At 48.1% G+C, this 26278-nt stretch overlaps 1 protein-coding gene across 1 annotated transcript in view; it reads right to left on the bottom strand.

Moving 5' to 3' along the window:
* Nucleotides 1-26278, bottom strand: part of GLDN (gliomedin) — a 51649-nt gene that overhangs the window by 5873 nt on the left and 19498 nt on the right. The window contains exons 4-9 of the mRNA XM_015425488.1: nt 23166-23264; nt 21807-21962; nt 19071-19190; nt 6009-6089; nt 5327-5452; nt 1834-1984 (exon numbers count right to left, since the gene is read on the bottom strand). Coding sequence (XP_015280974.1) covers nt 1834-1984; nt 5327-5452; nt 6009-6089; nt 19071-19190; nt 21807-21962; nt 23166-23264 — 733 coding nt within the window. The remainder of the gene's footprint in view (nt 1-1833; nt 1985-5326; nt 5453-6008; nt 6090-19070; nt 19191-21806; nt 21963-23165; nt 23265-26278) is intronic.

Raw genomic sequence — 26278 nt, 5'->3', positions numbered from 1 at the left:
GCCTCTGTGTAGAGACCATGGACTTCCTCGGTGGTCTCCCATTCAAATACTAACCAGGACTGACCCTGCTTAGCTTCTGAGATCTGATGCTGCTGGGCTAGCCTGGGCCATCCAGGCCAGGGCGGGGAGTCCCATTCGCTGAACAAAACCGAACGCCAGGAACATCTTCTCCTTCACTGGCCTATTCTCATCGAGGGAGAGGCCAAGAAGGACACCCCACCTGCTTGCAAAGGCGGATGTTTCTGTTGGCCCGCGCTTCAAGCGCAAGCTTTGGCTCCCTCCCACTGAACCCCCCTAACAAAACCACAGCTCTGATCTCGCCGCGTTGGACAAGCTAACAATGCACAGATGGCCTGTGGAGCGCCGTGAGCTTTGGGGGAAAGGCACCGCCTGGAGACCACAGTGACTCCCTGGCTGAGCAAGAGTCTTCCGTGCGGGCAACACTCCGGACACCAACTTTTGAACAGGCAAAGCCACGTCAAAAGGGAAGGGGCAGGGAGCAATTAAAAACTTAATTTAAAAGCCTCCCCCTTCCCCCACCCCCACCCCAAAGTCAGAAGATTTATTATTGGAATTGCCAACAGGAATTGAAAACAGACGTGTGGCGACTTCTCCTTCCAGGAAAACAGAAGAACGTGCAATCAACAGCAGTTATTTCACACAGTCGGAATCTAGACTGCCAGAAGGGGGAGAGAATTGGGGGGGGGGGGGTCAGAACCAGTGTTCCCTCTGGGTTAGTGTGAGCTAGCTCACAGGTTTTTAGCCTCCAGCTCACACATTTTTGTCTTAGGAAGGATGGCTCCAGAGCAAACTAATGTATGCAGCAGCCAAATCGCTCACTCACAACTTTAATGCCAGTAGCTCACAAAGTAGAATTTCTGCTCACAAGACTCCACAGCCCAGAGGGAGCATTGGTTGGAACCCCTGAACATCCTGGGGATTTGTGGAACTGGGCGTGTGTCTTGTTTTCCACAGTGTTCTGGATGGAACTGGGCGGTGTTTGAGGGTCCAGACCAAATAGTGGCTGGGGATTACCTTCTGAGCAGTTAGCCACATGGTACAGTCCTATTCAGAAATTCGAAAATTCTGATCAGAACACCAGGAGGAGGAGGAGGAGAGTTGATTTATACCCCACCCTTCACTACCCAAAGGAGTCTCGGCGCGGCTTACAGTCTCCTTCCCTTTCTCTCCCAACAACAGACACCCTGTGAAGGTAGGTGGGGCTGAGAGAGAGCTCTGAGAGCGCTGTGACTGACCCAAGGTCACCCAGCTGGCAGCATGTGGAACAGTGGGGAATCAAACCAGGTTATCTAGATTAGAGTCTGCTACTTGTAACCACTACACCACAGGAATTTTAGTACCAAGTCAGATGTACATACAGGGAACTAGTTGGAATGGGACTCTGATAGCCAGAAAAAAACTTAAGCAACATTGAAAAGCAAAGGAGAACTACCACAGGGTCACAACCCTTTACAGTTGCTTCGGGACCAACCACACTTGGACTCGTGGACATATGGAACTGCCTGTTAGTCTTGATCCTTTTAACTGGAGACGCCAGGGATTGAACCTGGGACTTTCTGCATGCCAAACAGATGCTTCCCCACTGAGCCCCATTACCCTTGATGGTCTGTTGCACTGTTTTTACAGATTTTGGGAAGCCGCCTCGATTTTGATAGGCAGCATCTCACTAATCCTTGCCATACTGTGGCATGGTTAGAAAAAATTAATAAACCACGACACATCAGCCTCGCATCCAAGTGTTTGGACACAGTGAAGATCCTTGTCTTTAAGACAGCTTTCAGCAACGTCAACCCCCCCGCATCACCTACTTACTTCACAATGTTGTTGGTCCCTATTTTCTGATAGTATACGGCGTTGTTATAGATGGTGTGGCCGCATCCGTAAAAGTGCCACGGGAGCTCGATGACTTCATAGCTGTCGTTCAGCAAGGCGACCATGTCGGCATATTCTTTTACTGTTTTGCCTGTGTGAAGAAAGCCCAGCTAGATTACAGCCAACCTAGAATCATAGAGTTGGGAGGGGCCATATGGGCCATTTAGTGCCACCCCATCCCTGACAGGTGTTTGTCCAGCCGCTGCTTGAAGACTGCCAGCGAGAGGGAGCTCACCAACTCCCTAGGCAGCCCATTCCACTGCTGAACTACTCTTACTGTTTAAAAAAAAAATCATAATTTCCAGCCGGTACCCTTCTGCCCATAATGTAAACTCATTACTATGAGTCCTATCATCTGCTAACAAAGGAGAAGGGGAAAGAAGCTCAACCGGAAATGTACTGAGAAGGCTTCAAACGTTGAGCTACAGCAATAGAATCTGTATCAAAAGAATTTGTTATATAGTGTACACAATAATGTAATTCAAAACACAGGGCCTGAATACCAGACTACATTAAGAGGCATCGAGAATAAGATTTACACAAACTATAATAATTTCCTCATACAAAGTTAACGATAAGTCTCAAATGACCACCACAAGTACACACGTGTTTCGGCCTCAAAGGCCTCCCTCAGTGGTCAATAGTACATGACATAGTTTTTAGAAACACATCCAAAAAATAAACAATGTAAATCAATCCTGACCAAGGGATGTTATCTCTTATATTGTGTGGTTTGATATTAGCTTATAAAGCAAACCATGGGTCCTTTCAGAAGAAGGAGGAGGAGGAGGAGATTGGATTTATACCCCGCCCTTCACTACCCAAAGGAGTCTCAAAATGGCTTACAAACTCCTTTTCCTCCCCCTCCCCACAACAGACACCCTGTGAGGTAGGTGGGGCTGAGAGAGCTCTTGACAGAAGCGGCTCTTTTTCAAGGACAGCTGTGCCAGAGCTTGTGACTGACCCAAGGTCACATCAGCAGGTGCAAGTGGAGGAGTGGGGAATCAAACCCGGTTCTCCCAGATTAGAGTCCGCGCACTTAACCACGACACCAAGCTGGCTGGTAACTATGCTCACACATAAATCGTCCATTGATCTGGCATAAAGTTTCAAGTATTTCTGGGTGTGTGTGTCATCAGCTAGCAAACGAAACACAACGGCCCTTGTCTGCTGCCAAGAGGAAGCGCTCCCTGCCCTCCTCTAAGTGACAGACTTTCGAAGAGAGCCATCATGTCCCCCCCCCCAACCTCCTCCCCCCCAGACTGACCATTCCCAAGTCCCTCAGCCTTTCCTTGTAAGGCCTGGTCTCCACGCCCCCCCCTCACTTGCCCAAGTAAAAGCCTCTGGAGGCAGGGCGGCTGAGCCACACTGGCTATTGAGGTCCAAGCTAGATGCCCCATTGGCAGCAGTGAGATTATGTTTTTGAAGCATAAATAGCAGCTGTGGGGGGGGGGATTCAGATCGGTGCCATGGGGCCACCCAAGATGGGACAAATACCAACTTCCAGCAGCCAACAGAGGCTGAGAAAATACAAGGGGCGCCCCCTCCCCCTGGAACCTTATGCCCCCAGTCCAAATTAGAGCTCACTGCCACTCTTTACCTTCCAAAAGTACCATACCCGTAGACGGTCTCTGCGTCCCATGCAGCTTGGCCCAACGTTCAAGGGGAGGGGGGCTCCAGTCTTCCACCACCCCTATGGGCCAACTGAAACACTACTATTTTCCATCATGGGTATACCATCTCCGTACAGGGAAGCTATATTTTAGACATGATGAATTACATTTTACAGATAAAGGGTATAGGAATGATAACCTTCACATGAAAATGATGCTGCCTGAAGCAGCCTTTGGAGCAGGGGAGGGGCCATTTCAGACCAATTGAGGGGGGTGGGGACGACAAAGGGGTTTTGTCATATTCGGCCTTGCTCTGGACAAAGCAATTCTGAAGATGGTGGTAAATTCTGGATCAGTTCCACCCGAGGAAAGCCCTTCTGTGGGATGTGGGGCTCCTACTCAGCAATCTTCTTTGTCCAAAATGGTTAGAAAACCTGTCCCCCCCCCCCACCCCCCGAAATCTTAGGCCGGCACCTTCAAACACAGAGAGCAGAAATAATTCTTCAGGCATGGAAAGGAGATGGAATTCTTTCCCCCACCACCACTTTCCATCTTCTCTGGGACCCAAGCAGTAGATGGTCAGATGAAACAGAGAAGAATCCTCTGGACGCCACCACAGGCAAAGAAGACCCCATACCCTTAGGAGCAGGCGTCGACTGGGAGGCAGTCAAGCCACGGAACGGCTAGGCCAGGACGGTGCAGCAAGGACAGCCTCTTGTCCCTCTCAGCTGCTGCTCTGCAGCAGGTGGTTAAGTGTGCGGACTCTAATCTGGGAGAACCGGGTTTGATTCCCCACTCCTCCACTTGCACCTGCTGATGTGACCTTGGGTCAGTCACAAGCTCTAGCACAGCTGTCCTTGAAAAAGAGCAGTTTGTGTCAGAGCTCTCTCAGCCCCACCCACCTCACAGGGTGTCTGTTGTGGGGAGGGGAAGGGAAAGGAGTCTGTAAGCCACTCTGAGACTCCAAGTGAAGGGCGCGGTATAAATCCAATCTCTGCTTCTCTTCTTCTTTTTTTAAACCTATCTTACCAGCTCCCATGCTTGGTACCCAAGTTTCCCCTTGTCTTTCAAGCTCTGAAACAATGAGGGCTAGAGCCTTGATTTCAATGGTGTGTGTCAAGAGCCGTCAAGTCAGAGCCAACTTATGGCGACCCCAGCAAGGGGCGTTCGAGGCAAGTGAGAAGCAGAAGTGGTTGGCCATGGGCTTCCTCTACAAGGTCTTCCTTGGTGGTCCACCCTTCCAAGGACTGACCCTGCTGAGCTTCCGAGATCTGACGAGATCAGGCTGCCTCCCCTCCCCTGCATTTCAACTACCAGCGCCTTCATCATGTATTCTTCCCTAGCCAGCAACTAACTCAACTTGTCATTCCTGAACTTAGAATCATAGAGTTGGAAGGGCTCCACGGAGGCCATCTAGTCCAACCCCCTGCTCAATGCAGGATCAGCCTCAAGCATCCCTGACAAGTGTTCGTCCAACCACTGCTTGATAACTGCCAGTGAGGGGGAGCTCGCCACCTCCCTAGGCAGCCAATTCCACTGCTGAACTACCCTTAGGGTAAAAGAAATTCCTAATATTTCCTAATATACTGCTGGTACCTTTCTGCCCATAATTCCACCCATAATTTAAACTTCTCTTGCCTGTCCCAGTCTTACCCACATGATCCTGTAAATCTTTCTGGGGAGAGGGCACCTCTGTTTCATCTGTAGTGGGTATCACACATAAATCTGGGAGGATCTATAACAGTAATGCTGATTTCCAAATGCTCTGAGATGCCTAGTCCTAAGAACGTCCCTTCCATCCTCCGGGGACACCCTGATACCTGTAAAATGTTCCGTGATCCAAATCCGCTCGTCGCTGTGATTTGCAGCATCCATCATCCACACTCCAAAAGTCTCTTTCACCTTCTTAATCTCGACAGGGCTTCCTATCGACTTTATGATGCATTCTAGCAGAGGGAAACAACAACAAATCTATCAATGGCTACTAGCCATGGTGACCGAGAGGAACGACCACATTCAGAGGTGCTCTCTGAATCCCAGAGCCAGGAGGCAACGTCAGGGGAAGGCCTCTGCCTCTACGCTCTGTTGTCAGCTGTCTAGAGGAACTGGTTGTCCACTTTGTGAGACAAGATGCTGGACGAGATGGACTACTGGTCTGATCCAGCAGGGCTCTTATGTTCTTATGAAAGTCTCAACCTCTATGCCCTGTTGTTGGCCATCCAGAGGAACTGGTTGGCCCCTGTGTGAGACAGGATGCTGGACTAGATGGATTATTGTCCTGATCCAGCAGAGCTCTTCTGGTGTTTTTATGAAGGCCTCGGCCTCTCTGCCCTGTTGCTGGCCCTCCAGAGGAAGTGGTTGGCCCCTGTGTGAGACAGGATGCTGGACTAGGCGGACCACTGGTCTGATCCAGCAGGGCTTATGTTCTTAAAACTTGATGTCACTAAGTAATCAAGCAGATTGCAAAAAAATAGCTCTACCCCAGATTTTGCAAAAGCGTACCTGATTTTTTGTGATACAGGTTTGCCTTTTCTTCAGCTTTTTCTACCAGAGTATCGTCATTTGGAACTGCACACGTCTCCCCTAAATTTGTACAGGAGAGAGGAGCACCTGTGAGTCTTTTGGCCTAAAATGTAAATTTGTAATTTAGCCTACAGCAAAGGGTTAAAAAAAAATCAAGATAAACGATGGTGGACAGTTGAGAGAACTGGCAAGTATTAGAGGACTGCTTATAGAAAACAACCAATTCAGACGCAAAGACTTTTCCTGGCTTGATTGTTTTTAAAGTCAGACCATGGAAATGAAGACCTCCGTCTTGTTGGAAAGAGAGCTACACACGTCACCCTGGATGCTCAGGGGACAAACCAGATTTGACAAGCTTCTGTTGCATCATTTCTGTCTTGGAGAACATTTAGATTCCGATGCCTCTCCAGCTCTCGCCATGTGGGATCACCCCTAAAGAAACATGTGCACTGCTGAAGTGATAAGTAACAATCAAGTGAGGGTTATTGTGCTGCTTTCCCCACACACACACCAACCCCCCCCACCAACCCCCCTCCCAATTTGGGCGTGAATTTCTTTTTTGCATTTTAATTCCAACTTTCCTCCAAGGACCTCATGGTAGAAACATTAACTCCCCCCCCCCCGTTACAGCCTCACAACAACTTTGCAGGTCTCATGGATGGGATGGGGTAAGATTTGGTGGGGGGTTGCGATGCACTGTTCCCTCTAAGCTGAGTTAGTGTGAGCTAGCTCACAGTATTTTAGCCTCCGGCTCACACGTTTTTGTCTTAGTTCAGGAAGGAGGGCTCAAGAGCAAACTAATTTATGCAGTAGCCAAATCACTCGGTTGCAACTTCAATGCCCGTAGCTCACAAAGTGGAATTTTTGCTCACAGGACTCCACAGCTTAGGGAGAGCATTGGTGCTATGTAACAATTTGTTACTATACCTAGAGAAATGATGCTTGGGTCCTGATGTTGGAGAGCATTAGTAGGAGCTCATCAACATATCCTTCCCCTGGTACATGCTAATTGTGGCATAGAGGGAAAGCTGGTGCTAACCATGGTGCTGAACAAGAGACGAAAAGTTAACCATGGTTCGGGCTAACAATAGTTAGTGACGGCACAAACAGATAAAGCAAACAAAAAAAGATGGGAAAGAAAGCGGAAAATGAGGAGGGGGGCTCATCCTAGTCTGTAACATCCTCCTGACCTTCTAAGTGTATTTAGGGGCCCCTTCCCCCACCATTATCCACACCAGGCTACAGTTCAGAAGGACGACACAGCAGCTGGTCTTCCCTATTCCTTCCATGTGGTCTCTTTACTCTGGCACCTAAACCTAACCATTGAGCTCATTCTAGGCAGGGACCTGGGTATCCCCACTATCACACAGCAAAACTGATCCTGGGCATGTAAACACAGAAAAATGCCCAGAACTGAAGGAATGGAAATATAGATTAATTGAATATGCAGCAGTGGCAAAACTAATGACTTATACTCACAACAGACCGATCTCAGAATTCCAAGATAAACAGAAAGTATTTTTCAATTATATAGAATTTCACAGAATCGTAGAATCACAGATTTGGAAGGGGCCCTACAGGCCGTCTAATCCAACCCCCTGCTCAGTGCAGGATCAGCCTAGAGCATCCCTGACAAGTGTGTGTCCAGCCACTGCTTAAAGACTGCCAGGGAGGGGGAGCTCACCACCTCCCTAGCTGACAATCAGGATTAGATTGTTAAACCACAAGATGATAAAAAAGTCAGGCAAATATATGTTTGTCAAAATGAACTACTAGATACGAAACAATTAGGAAAAGATGGAACAAAGTTAAATGGAAGTGTAAAATTAAGAATATATACAAGTATGTTATAAGCAAGTAAGCTCTGAATGACAATTGTTAACAAATTATGATGGTTACGTTTGTGTTCTATGTACATGGCTTACGTTATGTGTATGCATGATTTATATATTGTAGATGACATAGTCGTAGAAGATGAAAGATGATTGTTTATGTAAGATGACTGTGTCTTATGTATGATCGATTGATCATTGCATTACGATATATGTTCATGTCTACTTTCATCTTTATAAATTAAAAATATATATATATTTTTGAAAAGCTGATTCTGGGAGCAGATCTCAGCAAAACAGAGACCATGCTCTGAGCATGCAAAGACCAACTTGAGCATAAAAAGCGTGGCCAATGTTTGGTGAACCCAGAGACAGTGAAGAACAAGGGGGCTGGACAGGATTTCCGGTCAGGTGTTGGTCTGAAGCAGCAGAACGAAGTCTTGAGTCCAGGGGCAGAATCTCCAAAACCAACAGCAGAAAGGAGAGAACCAAAACCATAAACAGATCATATAAATAGTATTTTTAAAATAATAATAATAATAATAATAACAAAACAGGGAACATTCACTCCTACCCACTGCCAATCAGAGTATATGGTACTGAACTAGATGGGCCAATTAACTAAAAAGCAACATACATTCAGGGCGATTTCTCACTAGAACTGCTTCACAGCGCAGCGCCGTTTGCCCCAACACAAACATGTTAATTTCACACCCGAGGCTGCGGGGCTGCATTTGACCTGCGGCTTCGCCCGATTTCCTCCACAGTTTCATGATCCTCCTACGGAGGAAATCGGGCGAAGCCTCGAGTCAAAATGCAGCCCCGGAGCGTTGGGTGTGAAATCGACACGTTTGTGTCAGGGCAAACGGCGGCTGTGCTGCGAAGCAGTTCTAGTGAGAAATCGCCCTCATAATCCTCTAGAACGAACATGGGGAGGGGCCATGGCGCAGTGGCAGAGTATTTGCTTGGCACGTGAAAGGTCCCACGTTCAATCCCTGGCATCTCCAGTTAAAAGGATCAGTTTGTAGGTGATGGGGAAGACCATGGACCTGAGTCCCCGGAGGAACAGCTGCCAGTCTGAGTAGACAATACTGAACTCGATGGACCAAGGGTCTGATTCAGGACCAGGCAGTTTCGTGTATTCACGTACGGATCTCCATAGATGCAGGGCACATAAACAGAGATTCCAGTGCACACAGGGAGCTCCATGCCTCGGGGTATTTTACACAGAAGCATAGGGCTGGAAAGGATCTCCGGAGTTATCCAGTCCAACTCCCTGCACAACACACCTCATTCTCCCAGTGACCCCTGCTCTATGAGCAGAGGAAGGCAAAAACCCTCCAGGGTCCCTGGCCAATCTGGCCTGGAGGAAAATTCCTTCCTGACCCCAAAGTGGCAACGGGCATTACCCTGGGCATAATAAGAAAGGGCCACGAGAGCCGAGCACTGGCTCATCCCTTCCCTCCCCTCCCTCTCACCATCTGCCTAAATTCATAGTGAGTCACAGAAGCCATCTAACCTGTGCTTATAAACCTCGGAGGAAGGAGAGCCCACCACCTCCCCGGGAAGCCTGTTTCACAGAGGAACCACTCTAACTGTCCATAACTTCTTCCTAACATTTAAAGAAAGGCTATTTTGATTTAATTTCAATCCATTGGTTCTGGTCCAACCTTCAATCCACTGGTTCTGGTCTGACCTCTTTTGTACGCAAAGTGGGAGAGGTGTTTTGGATCCCATCCGCTGGATTTTATTTTAAAAGAAAACTGTCCTGCCGCCTTAACGTAGTAAGTGTCATTGGGAGCATTGGGGGTGCTCACAATTCTCAGACAGATGTCAGAGAGGAGAGGGGGAAATCTCACAAAGAGATCTTCAGGCCTTGGCTGACATCCAGCGGAAAACATCACCTGCCTTAAGGCCGTCTCTTTTGGCCAAAGGTGGCACGGGCCTTGACTGTTCCACAGAAAAAGATAAAATGCTGTTTTAGAAGGCTGCTGGTACAGCGTGTGGGGGTGGAAAGTGCCGTCAAGTTGCAGCCGACTTATGATGACCCCACACGGTTTTCAAGGCAAGAGACATTCAGAGGTGGTTGGCCATTGTCTGCCTGGACTTCCTCGGGGGTCTCCCATCCAAGGACCAACCAGGGCCGACTCTGCTTAGCTTCCAAGATCTGACACGATCAGGCTAGCCTGGGCTATTCCAGGTCAGGGTCTGGCTATACCATCCATACATAGGAAAGCCAGAAAAATTAGAGGGCTCCCACTCCCATTCTATGGTAGCACCAGACACCCTTTCTCAAAAGTTCAAGTGTCCCCAAGCTCAACAATGGGAGGAGGAGGGCTCTAACCGCTACATCCCACCAACTCTACCAGTTGATTTTTCTACAGGAGGCCACACAGAAAAAAAAACATTTTCTATCCATGCATGAATATTTTATTCTTCAGAAAAACCAGGAATTTTGCACTGTTCCTCTGAAATCTGGCCTTAGACCATCTTGACCCGTTCAACTAGGACAAGGGAATTCTTACTCGGCTACCACTGTTCCAAAAGTTCACACTGTGCTGCATTCCAGCTCTTCCTTTATTTTGATTTCACTTGGAGAATTTCAGAAATTAATTCCAGAATTGAGGCACGTGTAATTTGCTCTTTTCACATCCACACCCCCACATTACCGAAGTGCCAGACTGCACAGATATAAACACTGCAAAAAAGTACTCTTGGGAGGAGAAGAGAATGCAGAAAAGCACTCTTGACCAGATCACATTCATGGCTGCACAAAGATTCTTTTTGTGCGGTGTTTTCTGCACACATGATAAAGCACACAAGAGAACCTTGGTTGCAAGAATACAATCATTCATCAGGAGTGTTTTGTTGTAGTGTTTTATCAACGCACTATGACAGATAGATCAAGATGGGTGGCCACGTTAGTCTGCCTGTAGCAGTAGAAAAGAGCAAGAGTCCAGCAGGACCCTAAAGACTAACAATAGTGAAGAAGTGAGCCGTGACTCAGGAAAGCTCCTGCCCTGCCCCATGTTTTGTTAGTCTTTAAGGTGCTCCCGGACGCTTGCTCTTTTCTAAGTGTATGTCAGTAACATCAGGAAAGAAACCTTTCACAAACACTAAATACTGCACTTCCAATCTGCTTTCAGTGCACTTTGCAACTGGATTTCGCTGTGTGAAATGGCAAAATCCACTTGCAAACAGTTGCTGAAGTGGATTGAAACTGCATTATTGAGCATGTGTGAAAGCGCCCAAATTCAATTAACAAGAAAGGGAGGGGCAGCAAACCTTGTGCTCTACACAAAATTCAGACACTGAAAATAAAAAATAAGGCACTTCTGAAGTAAGACCAGGTGATTTGGAACTCGGGGTGGGGGGTGGGGGGTGGGGTATTCGATGTGGGGGAATTCAAAGGCGTCCTCCCCTGCAAAAATTACAAGAAAAGAAATGGCCAGGTTTGGGCAGCAGCAAAATGTAGCCGGATTTGGGCAGCCGTCTCCTAGAAGTCAAGGCCTACCTTGCAAATGGCTGCTAAAATCCGTATTGACAAATTATCTCCTTTTCTTCTCGTTAGATAAGACAGCAGCTAGACACAGCAGGGAAAGGGAAACAGTGGGGCGCCAGTTCCTACAGCGAGCTATCAAACAGCCCCCAAAATAGTACAAGGAGGAGAGGCCAATGTTCCCCTGCAACATCCTTGAAGTGGCATGTTCTGTTCCGAACACTGGAAGAGGGCCATGTTCCCACTTCACAGGCTCATTACTCAACTCGCCACGGGCATCCATCTTCTCCAAACGAAAAGGTGAGTTCAGGAAACGGCACAGCCATCCCTTCTGGTGTTTCGCTTCGAAGGCTTCGCTTCAAGAGCACCGAACAGCAACCCGAAATTTCGGGGGTGGGGAAGGGCGTCGAGAACCAACATGACCCACAACCAATGCTCCCTCTAAGCTGTGGAGTCTTGTGAGCAAGAATTCTGCTTTGTGAGCTCCTGGCATTAAAGTGGTGAGCAAGTGGTTTGGCTACTGCATAAATCAGTTTGCTCTGGAGCCATCCTTCCTGAGCGAAGGCAAAAATCTGTGAGCTGGAGACTAAAAAACTGTGAGCTAGCTCACCCTAACTCAGCTTAGAGGGAACACTGCCCACAACCAATGCTCCCTCTAAGCTGTGGAGTCCTGTGAGCAAAAATTCTACTTTGTGAGCTACCGGCATTGAAGATGTGAGCGAGCAATTTGGCGACTGCATAAATTAGTTTGCTCTGCAGCCCTCCTTCCTGAGCGAAGACAAAAATGTGTGAGCCGGAGGCTAAAGAACTGTGAGCTGGCTCACACTAACTCAGCTTAGAGGGAACACTGCCCACAACTGAAGGGAGCTTGTCCAAGAAGTAAATCATATTGAATGAGGACTTGAAGAGCAGTGAACTGAAAGGGGACAGCTGGGAGGCGTGTGAAGCTGAGGTTGGCCATGCTTTAGGCACACACACACACACCCCGCCCACAGCTGGATGGGAGGCTGCCTTGGAGCCCCCACCACCACACACTGCTGTGAGCCACCTGAAGGAAGGTGGGGATGGGGATGGAAAGGGCCGTCAAGTCACAGATGACTTACAGCAACCCCTCAGAGGCAGTTAGGGGGTGGTGGTTAGGGGTGCGGACTCTAATCTGGGGGAACCGGGTGTGATTCCCCACTCCTCCACACGCACCTGCTGGTGTGACCTTGGGTCAGTCACAAGCTCTCGCAGCGCTGTTCTGGAAAGACCAGTCCTCAAGAGAGCTCTCTCAGCCCCACCTACCTCACAGGCAGTGTTCCCTCTAAGCTGAGTTAGTGTGAGCTGGCTCACAGTTTTTTTAGCCTCCGGCTCACACATTTTTGTCTTAGCTCAGGAAGGATGGCTCCAGAGCAAACTGATTTATGCAGGAGCCACATCATTTGCTTACAGCTTTAATGCCAGAAGCTCACAAAGCAGAATTTTTGCTCACAAGACTCCACCACTTAGAGGGAACATTGCTCACAGGGTGACTGTTGTGAGGAGGGAGAGGGAAAGGAGATTGTAAGCCGCTCTGAGATGCCTTCGGGTACTGAAGGGCGGGGTATAAATCCAATCTCTTCCTCCTCTTCTTCTTCATGGGGTTTTCAAGGCAAGAGAAAATCAGGGGTGGTTTGCCATTGCCTGCCTCTCCGTAGGGACCCTGGACTTCCTTGGTGGTCTCCCATCCAAATACTAACTAGGGCCGACCCTGCTTACCTTCTGAGATCTAATAAGATTGGGCTAGCCTGGGCATCCAGGCCAGGGTAAGACCAGGGAACTTACATGAAGTAAATCATTTCAGCATGTTATGAATGTACAGAGAATCGTCCTACCAGTGGTTACTAAACTTGATAGCCAAAGACACCATTGTTGTTTCCAGAGACCAGGGCCAGCTCGCTCACTAGGCAAGCTAGACTCTCGCCTAGAGCGGGGCCATCATGGGGGCGCCGGACTGAGGCCACCCTCCCCCCGTCAAAAGCCCCCCACCTCCATCAAAAGCTCGCACCGTGCCCCCTGGCCACCCCGCCTCTTTCCTCTGGTGAAATTGACAAGCATCCCTGCTTTTCCCTCCACTGAAATGGACAAGTGTCCCGGCTCCCCACCCCCGTGAAATTGACACTACGGGGCCCTGCTTTTCCCTCAGCTGAAATGGACAAGTGCCCGGCTGTTTTCCCCCCTCCGGTGAAATTGACACTACCGGCGCCCTACTTTTCCCTCCAGTGAAATTGACAAGAGTTTTTCTGCTTACCCCTCCGGGGCTGAGCTGGTAGCTGCGCCCTCGGATCACCCTCCTTCTTTGGCCCGCCTCTAATCCCACTGGTGCCCCTCCAAGCCACAGCTCTCTCGGCGGTGGGGGGGTGAACTGTGGCATCTCTTTTACCCTTGATTTCTGCTGCTGCTTCTAAGGGCCTTCAGGGGGTGGGTTGGCGGGCAGGAGGAGGGTTGTCCCTTCCGGGCAGAGAAGAGAAATCCTGGCGAGGATCCAAAGTGCACCTTCCCAACCGGTGCCCTACCGGAATCAGGTCCTACGGAGGTGGGCATGAACCGTGCCCCTGTGTCGCTCAGGCCCGGGAGACATCTGGAAGCGATTCCCCTTCGCTGAGGGCAGACCTCCCGCCTCCAGTGGGGTCTCTGACCATGAGTCCGACCTGGCTGTGAAGCCACTTCAAAGGAACTGTTTACACGTGTGTGTGTGTGTATACGTTACAAAGCCTCGCCTGCCTGAACTTCTGGATGCCTCCCGCTGTCCTTGCACTAGGCTTCTTTGGACTCTCTATTCCAACTGCGGTTGCCACCCACAGCTGCTTGCCTGCCTGCCTGCTTCTCCTCCCCTTGGCCCGAGCGATCCACTTCGTGCGCGCTCCCAGAAGGGAGGCTGCATGGCACCGGCACTTCCAGGACGCCAGGGGTCCCAAGCCGCGGTCGGGGCCTGTCTTCCGAGCTGGTGGGGGTGGGGGCCCGAGCCAGTGCATGGTTGCTGCTTGGAACCAAGCCCCCAAGGGAATCAGAGGGTCTTTCATCCAGTTGGGAAGCCAGGGAGCCACACTGCTGTCTTTGCTATCAACTGACCGAGGACCTGGAAGAAAGTCTTCCTTCTCTCCAGGCCCCGCCTGGAGGTTGGCAACCCCATAATTGGTGGGGGCCGCCAAAAAGGTAGCCTCGCCTAGTGTACAAAAAGACCTGGAGCCAGGCCTGCCAGAGACAGCACACCAACTAGGGCGAGGAGGTTAAAAATTAAGAGCGGGTGGCACAGATTGCGCCCCTGATCTGTCGGGAAATCAAGGAGCCTGTCTTATATCAAGTCAGGCCACTGGTCAGTGTAGAGCAGTATCATTCACACTTAATGGCTGCTGGTTCTCGAGAGTGTCAGGCTCAGGAAAGGAGATGTCAGGGGTTGAACCTGCGACCTCCTACATCCAGAGCCTGCGCTCTGTCTACTGAGCCAAAACAGTGGTCTCTGCTGTCAACAATGTCACAGAGCATGCAGGGCCTCACTCCCCCCCCCCCAATGTTTACTATGACCAGTCTCTTGATCATATGTAAGCGGGCCCATAGCTACAGTGGGGCCTCTCAGGGCCCAGCCCCCCGACTTCCCACCAAGGTCCCCCGACTTCCCATTTTTTATTTTTCGTACCTTTCTCTCTCTCTCGTGTCGCCAGCAAGGCCCACGGCATTCCCACACTGTGCCCAGTACCATGTGACCTCGCTGGCCAGCACTGCCCCCGCCCTCCATTCCCATACTTCCTGGCCACTGTGAGTTGACTTATGGTAACCCCAGCAAGGGGCCTTCAAAGTAAGTCAGAAGCAGAGGTCGTTTGCCATGGCCTCCTGCTGCACAGCCTCCGTTGGTGGTCTCCCATCCCAGTAACAATCCTTCTTCGTTTCTGAGATCTGGTGAAATTGGGCTACGCCATGCCCCCTTCCCTCCCTCGTTTTGATCACCAAGGTATAATTTGTTGTTGTTCAGTCGCACAGTCGAGTCCGACTCTTCGCAACCCCATGGACCAGATCCCGCCAGGCCCTCCTGTCTTCTGCTGTCCTCTGAAGTTTGCTCAGTTTCATGTTTGTTGCATCTATGACACTGTCTAACCATCTCATCCTTTGCCGTCCCCGTCTTCTTTGACCTTCAATCTTTCCCAGCATCAGGGTCTTCTCCAGTGAGTGCTCCCTTCTCATTTGGTGGCCAAAGTATTTGAGGTATAATTACAACTTAGAAAAGAAAGCCTTTACATAACAGCCTTTTCAAAAAGGCTTAAAATTCTTGGGCGGTATTTCCAGATGGCCCAACCAAGGGGATCGCTTCCTCTCTTTATCCTGCTTCTTCTAGCATCGATGCAGCAGTAACATTAAACTTGTTTACTTCCCTGCCGCTTCCACTGTTTCCCACAGAGACCCATGAAAGTGAGAGAAAACTGACAGCACAAAGCACAGGAGGGAAACGCCATCAGCTTGTTTTTTCCCCCTTTGAAGGAACCTATTTCTGTCACTCTTACAGAATTACAAATGGGAGAGCTGATGTGGGATAGTGGTTACGGTTAGAATCAAGCGGACCCAAGTTCAAATCCCTGCTCCACCATGAAGCTTACTCAGTGTACTTAGACCAGTTGTTCGCTCTCGATCTAACCTACCTCACAGGATTGTTGTGATAACAAAATGAGGACAGGAGAACCATGTATGCTCTGAGGTCTTTGGAAGAAGGGCAAGATGTACCAAATAGATATGGATCAAGATGTGAAATACTCCAAGACTGCGCTGAGCTTTCCAGATCTGTTTCCCTCCTCCAACAAACAGCACCCATAAATCTTATAGACAGGTCAAGATGGGTAGCCATGTTAGTCTGTCTGTAGTAGCAGAAAAGAGCAAGCGTCCAGGAGCACCTTAAAGACTAACAACATTTGTGGCAGGGAGTCACTACTCACTTCTTCAGATACAGCAAGAATGGAAGTCCGTCTGTCCTTCTGTCTTGGAGTTGTCAGCAAGCTGCCATTCTGTTTTCTGTGACCTCTGTGTACATATCCTTTCCCTGTTGCACCCGGCTTGGTTTCTATCATCCTGCTCCTGCGTTGGAATGCACAAGATAACTGCTGGAGGTTGTGTGGGGGAGAAGATGCTGTAATGCTTGCCTATTGCTTTTCCCATGAGTACTGCACCTGTGTTTTGTCTGATGTTCTGCCTGGTTCCCATGGACTGGGCGCGCAACCGTTTCATTAGCCCACCAGCGGGAAAGCTATTCATTGGATCTGTATCTGTTTGAAGTTCCTTTATTATGCTTGACCTAACTGTGTATCCCCAGTTCTAACAAAGAACGTGTTTGAGTATGTCTTCAACGCTTTGAAATAAATTTTGCTTTTCTTGAAAACGTGGATTTATTCTCGATGCTTGGGGATCCAACAGGAGTGTGGAGTGATTTCAGATGCCAAATGACAACATGAGTTGAACTACAATAGCAGGCGTGATTGGATTAGGTATAATATGCAGAGGCGTAGTAGACATGGAGAAATCAGCATTGGTAATGAGACAGGAAACCTAGGTCTCGATTCAGTCCAGGAGGATGCATTGTCTTGAACTTTGTTATCAGTTGCAATTCAGCAGTGTCTCTTTCTAATCTTCCTTTGAAATTCGTTTGTAAGAGAACTGCTACTCTTAGGCCAGCAATTGAATGTCCTGGAAGGTTAAAATGTTCCCCCACTGGTTTTTTAATGTTGTGGTTTCTAATGTCAGACTTATGTCCATTTATTCTTTGTCACAGGGGCTGGCCTGTTTGTGCAATGTAGAGGGTGGAAGGGCATTGCTGACACATGATGGCATAAATCACACTAGAGGATGAGCAGAAGTAGGAACCTGAGATGTTATGTCTCATTACCAATGCCGATTTCTCCACGCCTACTACCCCTCTGCATATCACACCTAATCCAATCACGTCTGCTATTGTCATTCACCTGCTATTGTCATTCGGCATCAGAAATCACTCCACTCTCCAAGATATAAGGACAGACACACTCCAATTCCAGCTGTATCTGAAGAAGTGAGCCGTGACTCCCGAAAGCTCCTACCCTGCCACAAATGTTGTTCATCTTTAAGATGCTCCTGGACTCTTGCTCTTTTCTTTCATAAATCTCGTAAGCAGCAATGCTAGAACATGTCCAAATGATGAACCAAAATATCACTGAATAGGCAGCAAGCTTTTGAATTCCCCAGGGACCCTTTGTCAATTCAGTACAAAAATCCAAGAGGGGAAGGAGAAGAGGGAGAGAAAGATATTACACGTGTGACGATGAAGCCCCATCCTCTGCAGTTTGTAGAGGCTTCAAATGGATTCGAAGTTGTGGCTGCAAATTTAATCAGATGGTGCAAAATGGATTCTGAGATACACCAAAAGAATGGAGAAGTCCTGATTTTCCTCTATACTAAACAGAACACACCGGTCCCCTGTAAAGCAGATAACAGGGGAGTGGGAAAGTGATAGTCCTTATCAGGGGTCATTTCATAGAAAAAGAGGTGCAGGAGCTCATTAGCATAACTTATTTGCATATGTCACACCCCTTGACATCACTGGAAGTATGTCAGAAGGCAACACCCACCGCTCAGGCTCCACTGGACTGTTTTGGATTGCTAGCTATTGCCGGGGGGGGGGGGGGCATGCAGATCTGTCCTCGCAGAGGAGGGAGAGCCTGTACCTGAAAAAAAATTGGTCTTCAAGGTGCCACTGGACTGTTTTGGACCGGGGGGCCGGGTGGAGCTCTGCAACTTACCTGGCTGCTTCTTGCTCTAACTGAGGGCTGCTGGGAGCAGGGGGTGGGGCTTGTTGCATGTGCCCGCCCCCTGGGCTGTTTACTGCAGGAGCTCCGCTCCTGTGTGCTCCTGCAGGAAATGACCCCTGGTCCTTATATTAACAAAGCAGATTAATTTCCAGCAGAAATTGCTTCTCTGTTCCAACGTATCTTGAAACCCTGTTTGCACCCAGCTCCATCAAAACAATTAAGTTCTTAAACACATCCTCTAATCCTGTTTTAAGGGTCTAAAACCTGCAGACCGGGAGATCTTTTAATCGCAACCGGAAATGCTCTCTGCCCAACATACGCATTTTGTTCAGGGACCACGAGTTCTGGAGGATGCAACAAAACCTCGTTCACTATTTTGCAATATTTCGGCTGGTCGGGACAAAATGGCATTAAGTCCTCCTGAACTTGGTACAACTTTACCGTAGGCAACATGACACCATTTACTTGCTAACAGGGATGCCGCCTAAAATGGAACTCTTGTGCTGAGTCCTCCCCTATAATACAGAGGACCATTTAGCCTGTTTCCCAATCGATGCCATCATTTCCCCACCCACTTGCCAGGCAACATGGAAGAATGGGAGTGGAGAAACGCATGCCATGGCCCACACTGTATTACACATCACGCAAGAACCTGACACAGAGATGCCGCTTTCAGCAGAAGTCCTGCGTTGCACGTAGTTTGCCATTCGGTCTTCATAAGACGGAGGCTGGTTGCAAGGGGAGAACACGGATCAGCAGAAGCGGACAAAAAGGTTGGCTGTCATGTTGGTCCACGGCTGAACCCAAAACAAAAGCCACATTTTTAAAGGCCCACCAAAGTAACACGACACAATGTGCAAGGCGGAGCTTTGGGTTTCCAATGTGCAGCAAAGACGAGAACAGTGTGAACTTAAGATTCACTCACCTACACACTGGGCGCTGAACATGTTCTCTTGAACCGGGGCTTTTGCTTTTCGTTTCCCTGGAGGCCCTGGAGGCCCTGGGGGGCCAGGGGGCCCTGGAGGCCCTGGCTCACCTTTCACACCTAAAAAGACACACACACGACTCTGTGTTTCTAGCACAGCGAAATTGTTTCCAGCTTGAAATGTTTTCAAGATAACCCATCGGGGGGGGGGGGCGGACCCTCTCATTTTGATCTGAATTTAAATATAGTCAAATACATTGAACAGAACTTTGTTGGTCTTAAGGATGCCACCGGACTCAAAGTTTGTTCTACTAATTCTTTAGTCTTTGATCACCTCCCCATGAGCCACAGCACCACCAGAGATGTCAAAGCCACCTCGAAAGCACAGTGCCAGAAGACCTGCGGGTAGAAGGTAAGACCATTCCTATTTCACTGTCACCAACATCCAGCCATCAGCTAGAGGAAATCATGGTTGAAATGGACAAAATGACAAGGAAACTTAATAATTTGGAAGCAGAAGATTTCTTTGCAGACTGGAAAGATTTTAAAGACTATTTGGAAACGTACTGGGATGTAAGGAACAATTTATTTTGCTTTGATAATTATTGAAGGTTAAAGGATATTAAAAAATAGATAAAGATATAAGAATAAAAAATGGAGGGATAAGTTACCTATAGATATGAGTAAAAAAAGGAGGGACGAAGAACATCTAAGAAACGAACAGGAGGTTCGAGCACTGTGGGAAGCTGAGTTGGGGGGGGGAGGGTAGGATGCATAACTATATAAGGTTTGATTTATCTTTGACTTTGTTTATTATAGCCTAATAAAATGTTTTTTTTTTTTAAAAAAAAAAACTAGGTAGAGGAAATCATGCAATTCCCATGTACAGCTCTTAACATGCAGTGTGCATAAATTGTTCTGTGTGGGTACACAGGCCCCCATAAGAACAGGAAAGGAAAGAGAACCAGCCTTCCTATGGCTGCTTCTGGCCGGCAAAGAAGGAAAACACATGCAGTTCCTGCCAACTTTGGACCCATCAGATTGCCTGAGCTCAAAAGCTTCCGGGGAGTGTCTTTCACTGCCTTATCTTGAACCAGGAACTGGCTCAGACATCTGTGGCTGTTGCGGTTGAGACGTGGGTGATCCGTGACGGACTCTCCCACAGCGGCTGCTGTTTTTCTAAATTTCAAAGCAGCCGCACAAAAAGCCAGACTGAACAGGGCAACATGGGTCCCTGCCAAAGCTTCTTTTCTCTAGGAAAAAGCAGCTCTTACATATACGCAATTATACACACATTACTGCTATTTAAGACATGTATACCCCACCCCATTTTAAAAATGACTTGCGATTAATATTTCAACACAATACAAGGTAGAGAAGAAAAAAGAAATAGACAGACACTAAAATCAGCAGTGTGAAACAGTCCTAAGACACAAATGTTCTCAGAGGCCAAACAGTATTTTTGGGTGATTCTGCATTTAGCATTCGCTCCACACTCTCAACTGGGAGGGGAAAGTGTAGCTCAAAGTCATATCCAAATACCTCGGGGCAACGCCATAAAATGGCCATGAATCTATGCAGAAGGTACAATAAAATCCGATGATCAAAGGAAGCGAAAGCAGCATGGAGTGTGGAGGCTATCACAAAATCCAATGATCAAAGGAAGTGAAACCGGCATGCAATGCAGACGGGAATTTCTGTACCAACGTGGGTTGCATAAAACAATGGAGGGAAAAGCCAATGCAGAATCAGCTATTATTTCTACGTCACTTCAGGAGAATAGAGGTTGATTGATCATGACTTTCCTACTGTCACTGAGGGCCAAGCTTCACATAACAAAGTCCCCGTGTTTGGGAAGTTGTATCAGACACGCAGTGGGAGTTTTGTGCCTCCTAGACACCCATCCAACACTTTTCTGGCGGCAGCTACCACACACAGTGCCATTTTCATATCCACAAACTGCTCCGTGGAGCCGCTACTTATTCCACCGTGAAATCACAAATTTTCGCAATGGAGCTAATAGTAGTTCTGCAGGGTAGTTTGAGGACATGAGAACAACAGTGAGGGGGGGGGGGAGGCTGAAATGACTGCTCCCCACACTTTGTGTCCCCCAGTAGGCACAAAGCTCCTATTGCAGATCAGATGCAAAAGTCCTCATGCCGTCCCTTAACAGACACAAGGAAGGACTTTGCAACGTAACCTCAGCCCTTAGTGATTCCAAGGAGGAAACGAGCAGACTCAAGTGCATCGTTAAACACGAGGATCTGAATGCTGGCAAAAAGATGAATGGCCCCAGGAAACGTCCTGCAGAACACTCCAGGGGAGCTCCTCAGTGACAGTATTTGGATATATTACTGGCAAGATGTCAGTCAGTCATAAGCAGCAGTGTCAGATCTTACTGATCTAGTCTGACATTCAGGAGTCAGGTGACTGGCAGATTGCATCAGATTCTGGAACAGTCACCATAAGTCAGCTAAAGTAATTGCTATGTCCTGATTGGCCAATGTACATATATATTGTGGCTTGTTCAGTGCTACACATCTCTTTTGTGGGATCATCTGTCTGCGTAGCACTTTGCCAGTTTGTATAGCGATTTTGCTACAGAAGGACTGTATATATGTATCCAGTGTCCAGCGTAAATACTCTGTATATAAGGAAACAGAGACTCTGCTATTTTTCCGGAGTTCTAAACTAACGTCACTCAGTTCCTCTTTCTCGAAGTGCACCTCCTCTCACCTTCTGCCGCTACATCGTTGCTGGCTTCTCCTTTATCCCCTTTGGCCCCTCTTGACCCTTTTTCTCCCGGTGTCCCATTTTTCCCAGGTAAGCCGATTTCACCGGGATCTCCTTTTTCTCCTTTTTCTCCTTTCTCTCCAGGGTCACCTTTTGGTCCTGGTTTTAAAAAGGCATGACTTAGAAAACACATTTGGAAGAAGCGCTCAGACCAGGACACTGCAGAAATCTATGCCCTTGTGAGCAGATATCCGTCGGAAGTGCACATCGATTTTCACGTCTGCTGTCATGTTTCGTCAGGCGTTTTTTATTTTATGCCAGTTTCCAAACAAACAAACAAAAAAGATCCAGGGATTTATTAAAGCTCATCATATGCTCGTCAATGAAGAAGAGACACACTGCATGTAGTTAGAGGCACTCTCAAGTCCACTGGTACTTCATATATTCTGGTACTTCATATTTTTTAGGAGTCCTGGTATTAGGAATAAATTTCGGGTCTTATTTGCAGACTTCTGACATTGAAAACCCTGGCTCAGATGAAGCCCCAGCAGATTAACCCTTGATTTACACCTCCTTTGCTAGATGTTTCATTATCGGCCACTGCCACTGATCAGCATACTATTACAACTACAGACTCAAGAATATATCCCCGGGAAAAAGAGGGGCCCTTAAGCCCACTCAAGCCAGCCACTGGCTCCCCCTCACCTGGAAAGACTATGGGCGATTTTGCACTAGAGATTTTGCGCAGCCGCCATTTGCCCCGACACAAACATGTCAATTTCACACCCGAAGCTGCGGGGCTGCATTTTGACTCGTGGCTTCACCCGATTTCCTCCGCAGTTTCATGATCCTGGTTTTTGAGGATCACGAAACTGCGGAGGAAATCGGGCGAAGCTGCGGGTCAAATGCAGCCCCGCAGCCTCGGGTGTGAAATTGACAAATAGTGTCGGGGCCAACCGCGGCTGGACCGCGAGGCAGCTCTGGTGCGAAATTGCCCCAAGTGAAGGGCAGATTATACATTTCAATGCCCAAAACCCGGTTGCCCCCGGGGGGGGGGGGGATTGTGTTTGTTTGTCGCAGCAAAATAAAACAGACGTCTGGTGGCCCAGCTCTAACAACTATTAAAATCTGTGGCCCAGTTCTAACAATTATTAATTTCCCTAAAATGGCAGCTTCTCGTGTGAAGGGAGATCGTGATGGGGGGGGGGACCAGTCCAACAAGCCATCCTCTGCATGCAGTCTGGAATGGTACAAAGGAGGACTATACCACGTGATGTTTCTGGAGTTTGGAGCCAGCCTCAAGGAACTGGGAGAGGGGGAAAGGGAGATGATGGAGAAAATACTGCCCACATGGAAACATACCTGGTTTCCCTCGTCTTCCGGGTTCTCCATTTTGCCCGGGGATACCAGGAATTCCATCGGAGCCATTGAAACCAGGCGTTCCATCCAGACCAGGAGGACCTGATGAAACAAAACGTGAAATCTGTGTGGGAAGTGGAGGGGTATTTGCTGTCCCCTGCCTCAGCCTTCAGAGACAGCACCATAGATTTAGAGACAGAGAGGTCGGGACACACACAGAGCATCCTTTCCTTCCTGCTATCTGATACTATCCCTTTGAAGTAGAATGCTATTCTTAGGGAGGAGACTTCTTTCTGGTTTGACACCTTCTCTCTCACACACACAAAGGAGCACACTGCTCTCCATCTTTGCCACTACAGATGCAGGCCACACATTCTCTATCTGCATCCATCTATCCAGTTAGATTAGATTCTACCCCTATCTCTCAACCTGCACTATTTAGAATGTCGTCCCTTGAATAAAGGATTCTTCTTAGTTTGAAACTGACAAGTGGCTCCGTGTAACTCTGTAACTTTGCTAGCACACACAGTACGGAGAAGCTGCTGCTGCTGCTGCGTGTAAGCCTCGTGCACTCTGCTACGTCTAGAGATTCCTGGCTGTACCATACCAGTGACTCTAACAATCTAAGAGTCCCACCCCAGAGCACAGGGAATCCTACACCAAACACAAGATTCAGCATTCACTAGCCTGGTTTGAGGGTCAGTGGAAGTCAACATGGGACCCCCAAAGTCATGAAAATCAGCCACACACAAACTAATCAAGCCAGAATATTTCAATGTAAAATTGGTCCCAAAGGACTAATGCCTTGTTATTATGGAGTAGCTTAGGCAACGCTGTAAATAGGCAAGATCAACAGTTGTCTAGACACATGCATTCTCTGTAGTAGCCCTCACACTATGGCATGGCCTGCCTGAGGAGATCTGGAAGATCCCCACACTTTCAGCTTTCTGCAAACTATGTAAAACAGAACTATTCAGGAGGCCATTCTTATAAAGGTAACGGGTGCATTGTAACAGAACGATTCAGGAAGACGTATAAACACAGGACTGCAGACTATACTACTATGTATTATCTGCTGATGTATATTTTTATCTAGCTCTTGCTGGGTTTTATCTCTAGTTATGAAATACCATTTCTCACATTAACGTGTCAAACTTAATACTTATGCCTTGTTTCAGACTTTTGCAAACCTAGTCCTATTACATTGCTTATTAGATGTCTCCTCGTCCCGTTGATTGTGCTGATTTATATTATGTAATCCCACTGGATTCTCAGTAATAAAAGGCAGACTATAAATAATATACATAAATAAGTATATGCTAGGGCTACCATATTTTGAAAAGCAAAAAGGACATATTTCCCAACTGACTGCTTCAAACATGCAATTACTATGACAAATCTCCTTATAAATACCTCTACTATTGACGCTGTGATCACTGCTACTAACTACGAATATTCCTAACCTTCAACCCAAAAAGAGGACATTTTCATCAGTTTTTTTTAAAAAGACCCCAAAATAGAACAGACACCAAAAATAGAGGACATGACCTCTAAAACGTTTACCAGAGCCAGTTTGGTGTCGTGGTTAAGAGTCGTGGACTCTAATCTGGAAGAACCGGGTTTGATTCCCCACTCCTCCTCCACATGAAGCTAGCTGGGTGACCTTGGGTCAGTCACAGTTCTCTTAGAGCTGTTCTCTAGAGAGCCGTTCTCTTAGAGCTCTCTCAGCCCCACCTACCTCACAGGGTGTCTGTTGTGGGGAGGGGAAGGGAAAGGCTATTGTAATCCGCTCTGAGACTCCTTTGGGTAGTGAAAAGCAGGATATAAAACCAACTCTTCTTCTTCTTCTAGCATATGATGATGGTGATGGTGAAGAAGAGGAGGAGGAGGAGATTGGATTTATAGCCTGCCTGCCCTTCACTACCCAAACGAGTCTCAGAGAGGCTTACAATCTCCTTTCCCTTTTCCTCCCCACAATAGACAGGATGGTAAATTGGTTTAGGTGGCTTTAAGGGGGGAGTAGAAACATTCATGAAGGAGAAATCTACCAGCAGCTATCAGCTAGAATACTGAAATTGGAAGCTTTCTGTTCAGAGGGTTCCATGGAAGAAGCTACCAACAGGGGAAGGCGGGTGCTTTCATGGGTTCTGAGTGGGTGTCCCAGGCCCTCTGGCAGACCATTGCCGGAAAAAAGATGCTGAAACTAGAAGGACGCCCTCGGTCAAAACTGGTGCCACAATCCATTCCCAGCTCTGCACCACTTGCCAGGAAACCACCACCAGCTTATGAGACCGAGTGTGGTGTGTGGAGGTCAGAGTTCCAAGCTCAGCTTTGGCAGGACCAGGGGTCTTTTTGTAGAAAAAGAGCTGCCGGAGCTCATTAGCATAACTCATTAGCATATGCCACACCCCCTGACATCACCGGAAGTGTGTCATAAGGCCACACCCCCTGACATCACCGGAACCTCTTGATGACTGTTTTTTGTTTCTTGTCCTTGGCCTTGTCACATGACTCTGATATCACATCCCGGGATGCTCCTTTGTGAGCGACTGGCATTAAAGCTATGAGTGAGCAATTTGGCTACTGCATAAATTAGTTTGTTCTGGAGGCATCTTTCCTGGGCTAAGACAAAAATGTATGAGCCGGAGGCGAAAAAACTGTTAGCTACCTTGCACTTAGAGGAAACACTGGACAAAACCCAGGTGCCCTCAGGAGGTCCACCAGCAGGGCCAAAACTCCAGGAGCATCACTGTGCCAGACATAAGAACATAAGAGAAGCCATGTTGGATCAGGCCAGTGGCCCATCCAGTCCAACACTCTGTGTCACACATCAGCCAAAAATACCAGGTGCCCTCAGGAGGTCTGGCAGTGGGACCAGAACACCAGAAGCCCTAGCACCAAGAATACAGAGCATCCCTTGCCCCAGACATAAGAACATAAGAGAAGCCAATGCTGGATTCAGGACGATGGCCCCTCCAGTCCAACACTCTGTTACATGGGGCCAAAAATACCAGGGGCCATCAGGAGATCCAGCAGTGGGGTCAGGACACCAGAAGCCCTCCCACTGTTCCCCACCACCACCAAGCACCAAGAATACAGAGCATCTCTTGCCCCAG

This window comes from Gekko japonicus, unplaced genomic scaffold (assembly GCF_001447785.1).
Source record: "Gekko japonicus isolate JY-2015 unplaced genomic scaffold, Gekko_japonicus_V1.1 scaffold462, whole genome shotgun sequence".
Classification (NCBI taxonomy): domain Eukaryota; kingdom Metazoa; phylum Chordata; class Lepidosauria; order Squamata; family Gekkonidae; genus Gekko; species Gekko japonicus.
Note: the sequence above shows the minus strand (reverse complement) of the source record. Positions and strands in the feature narration are given on the sequence as shown.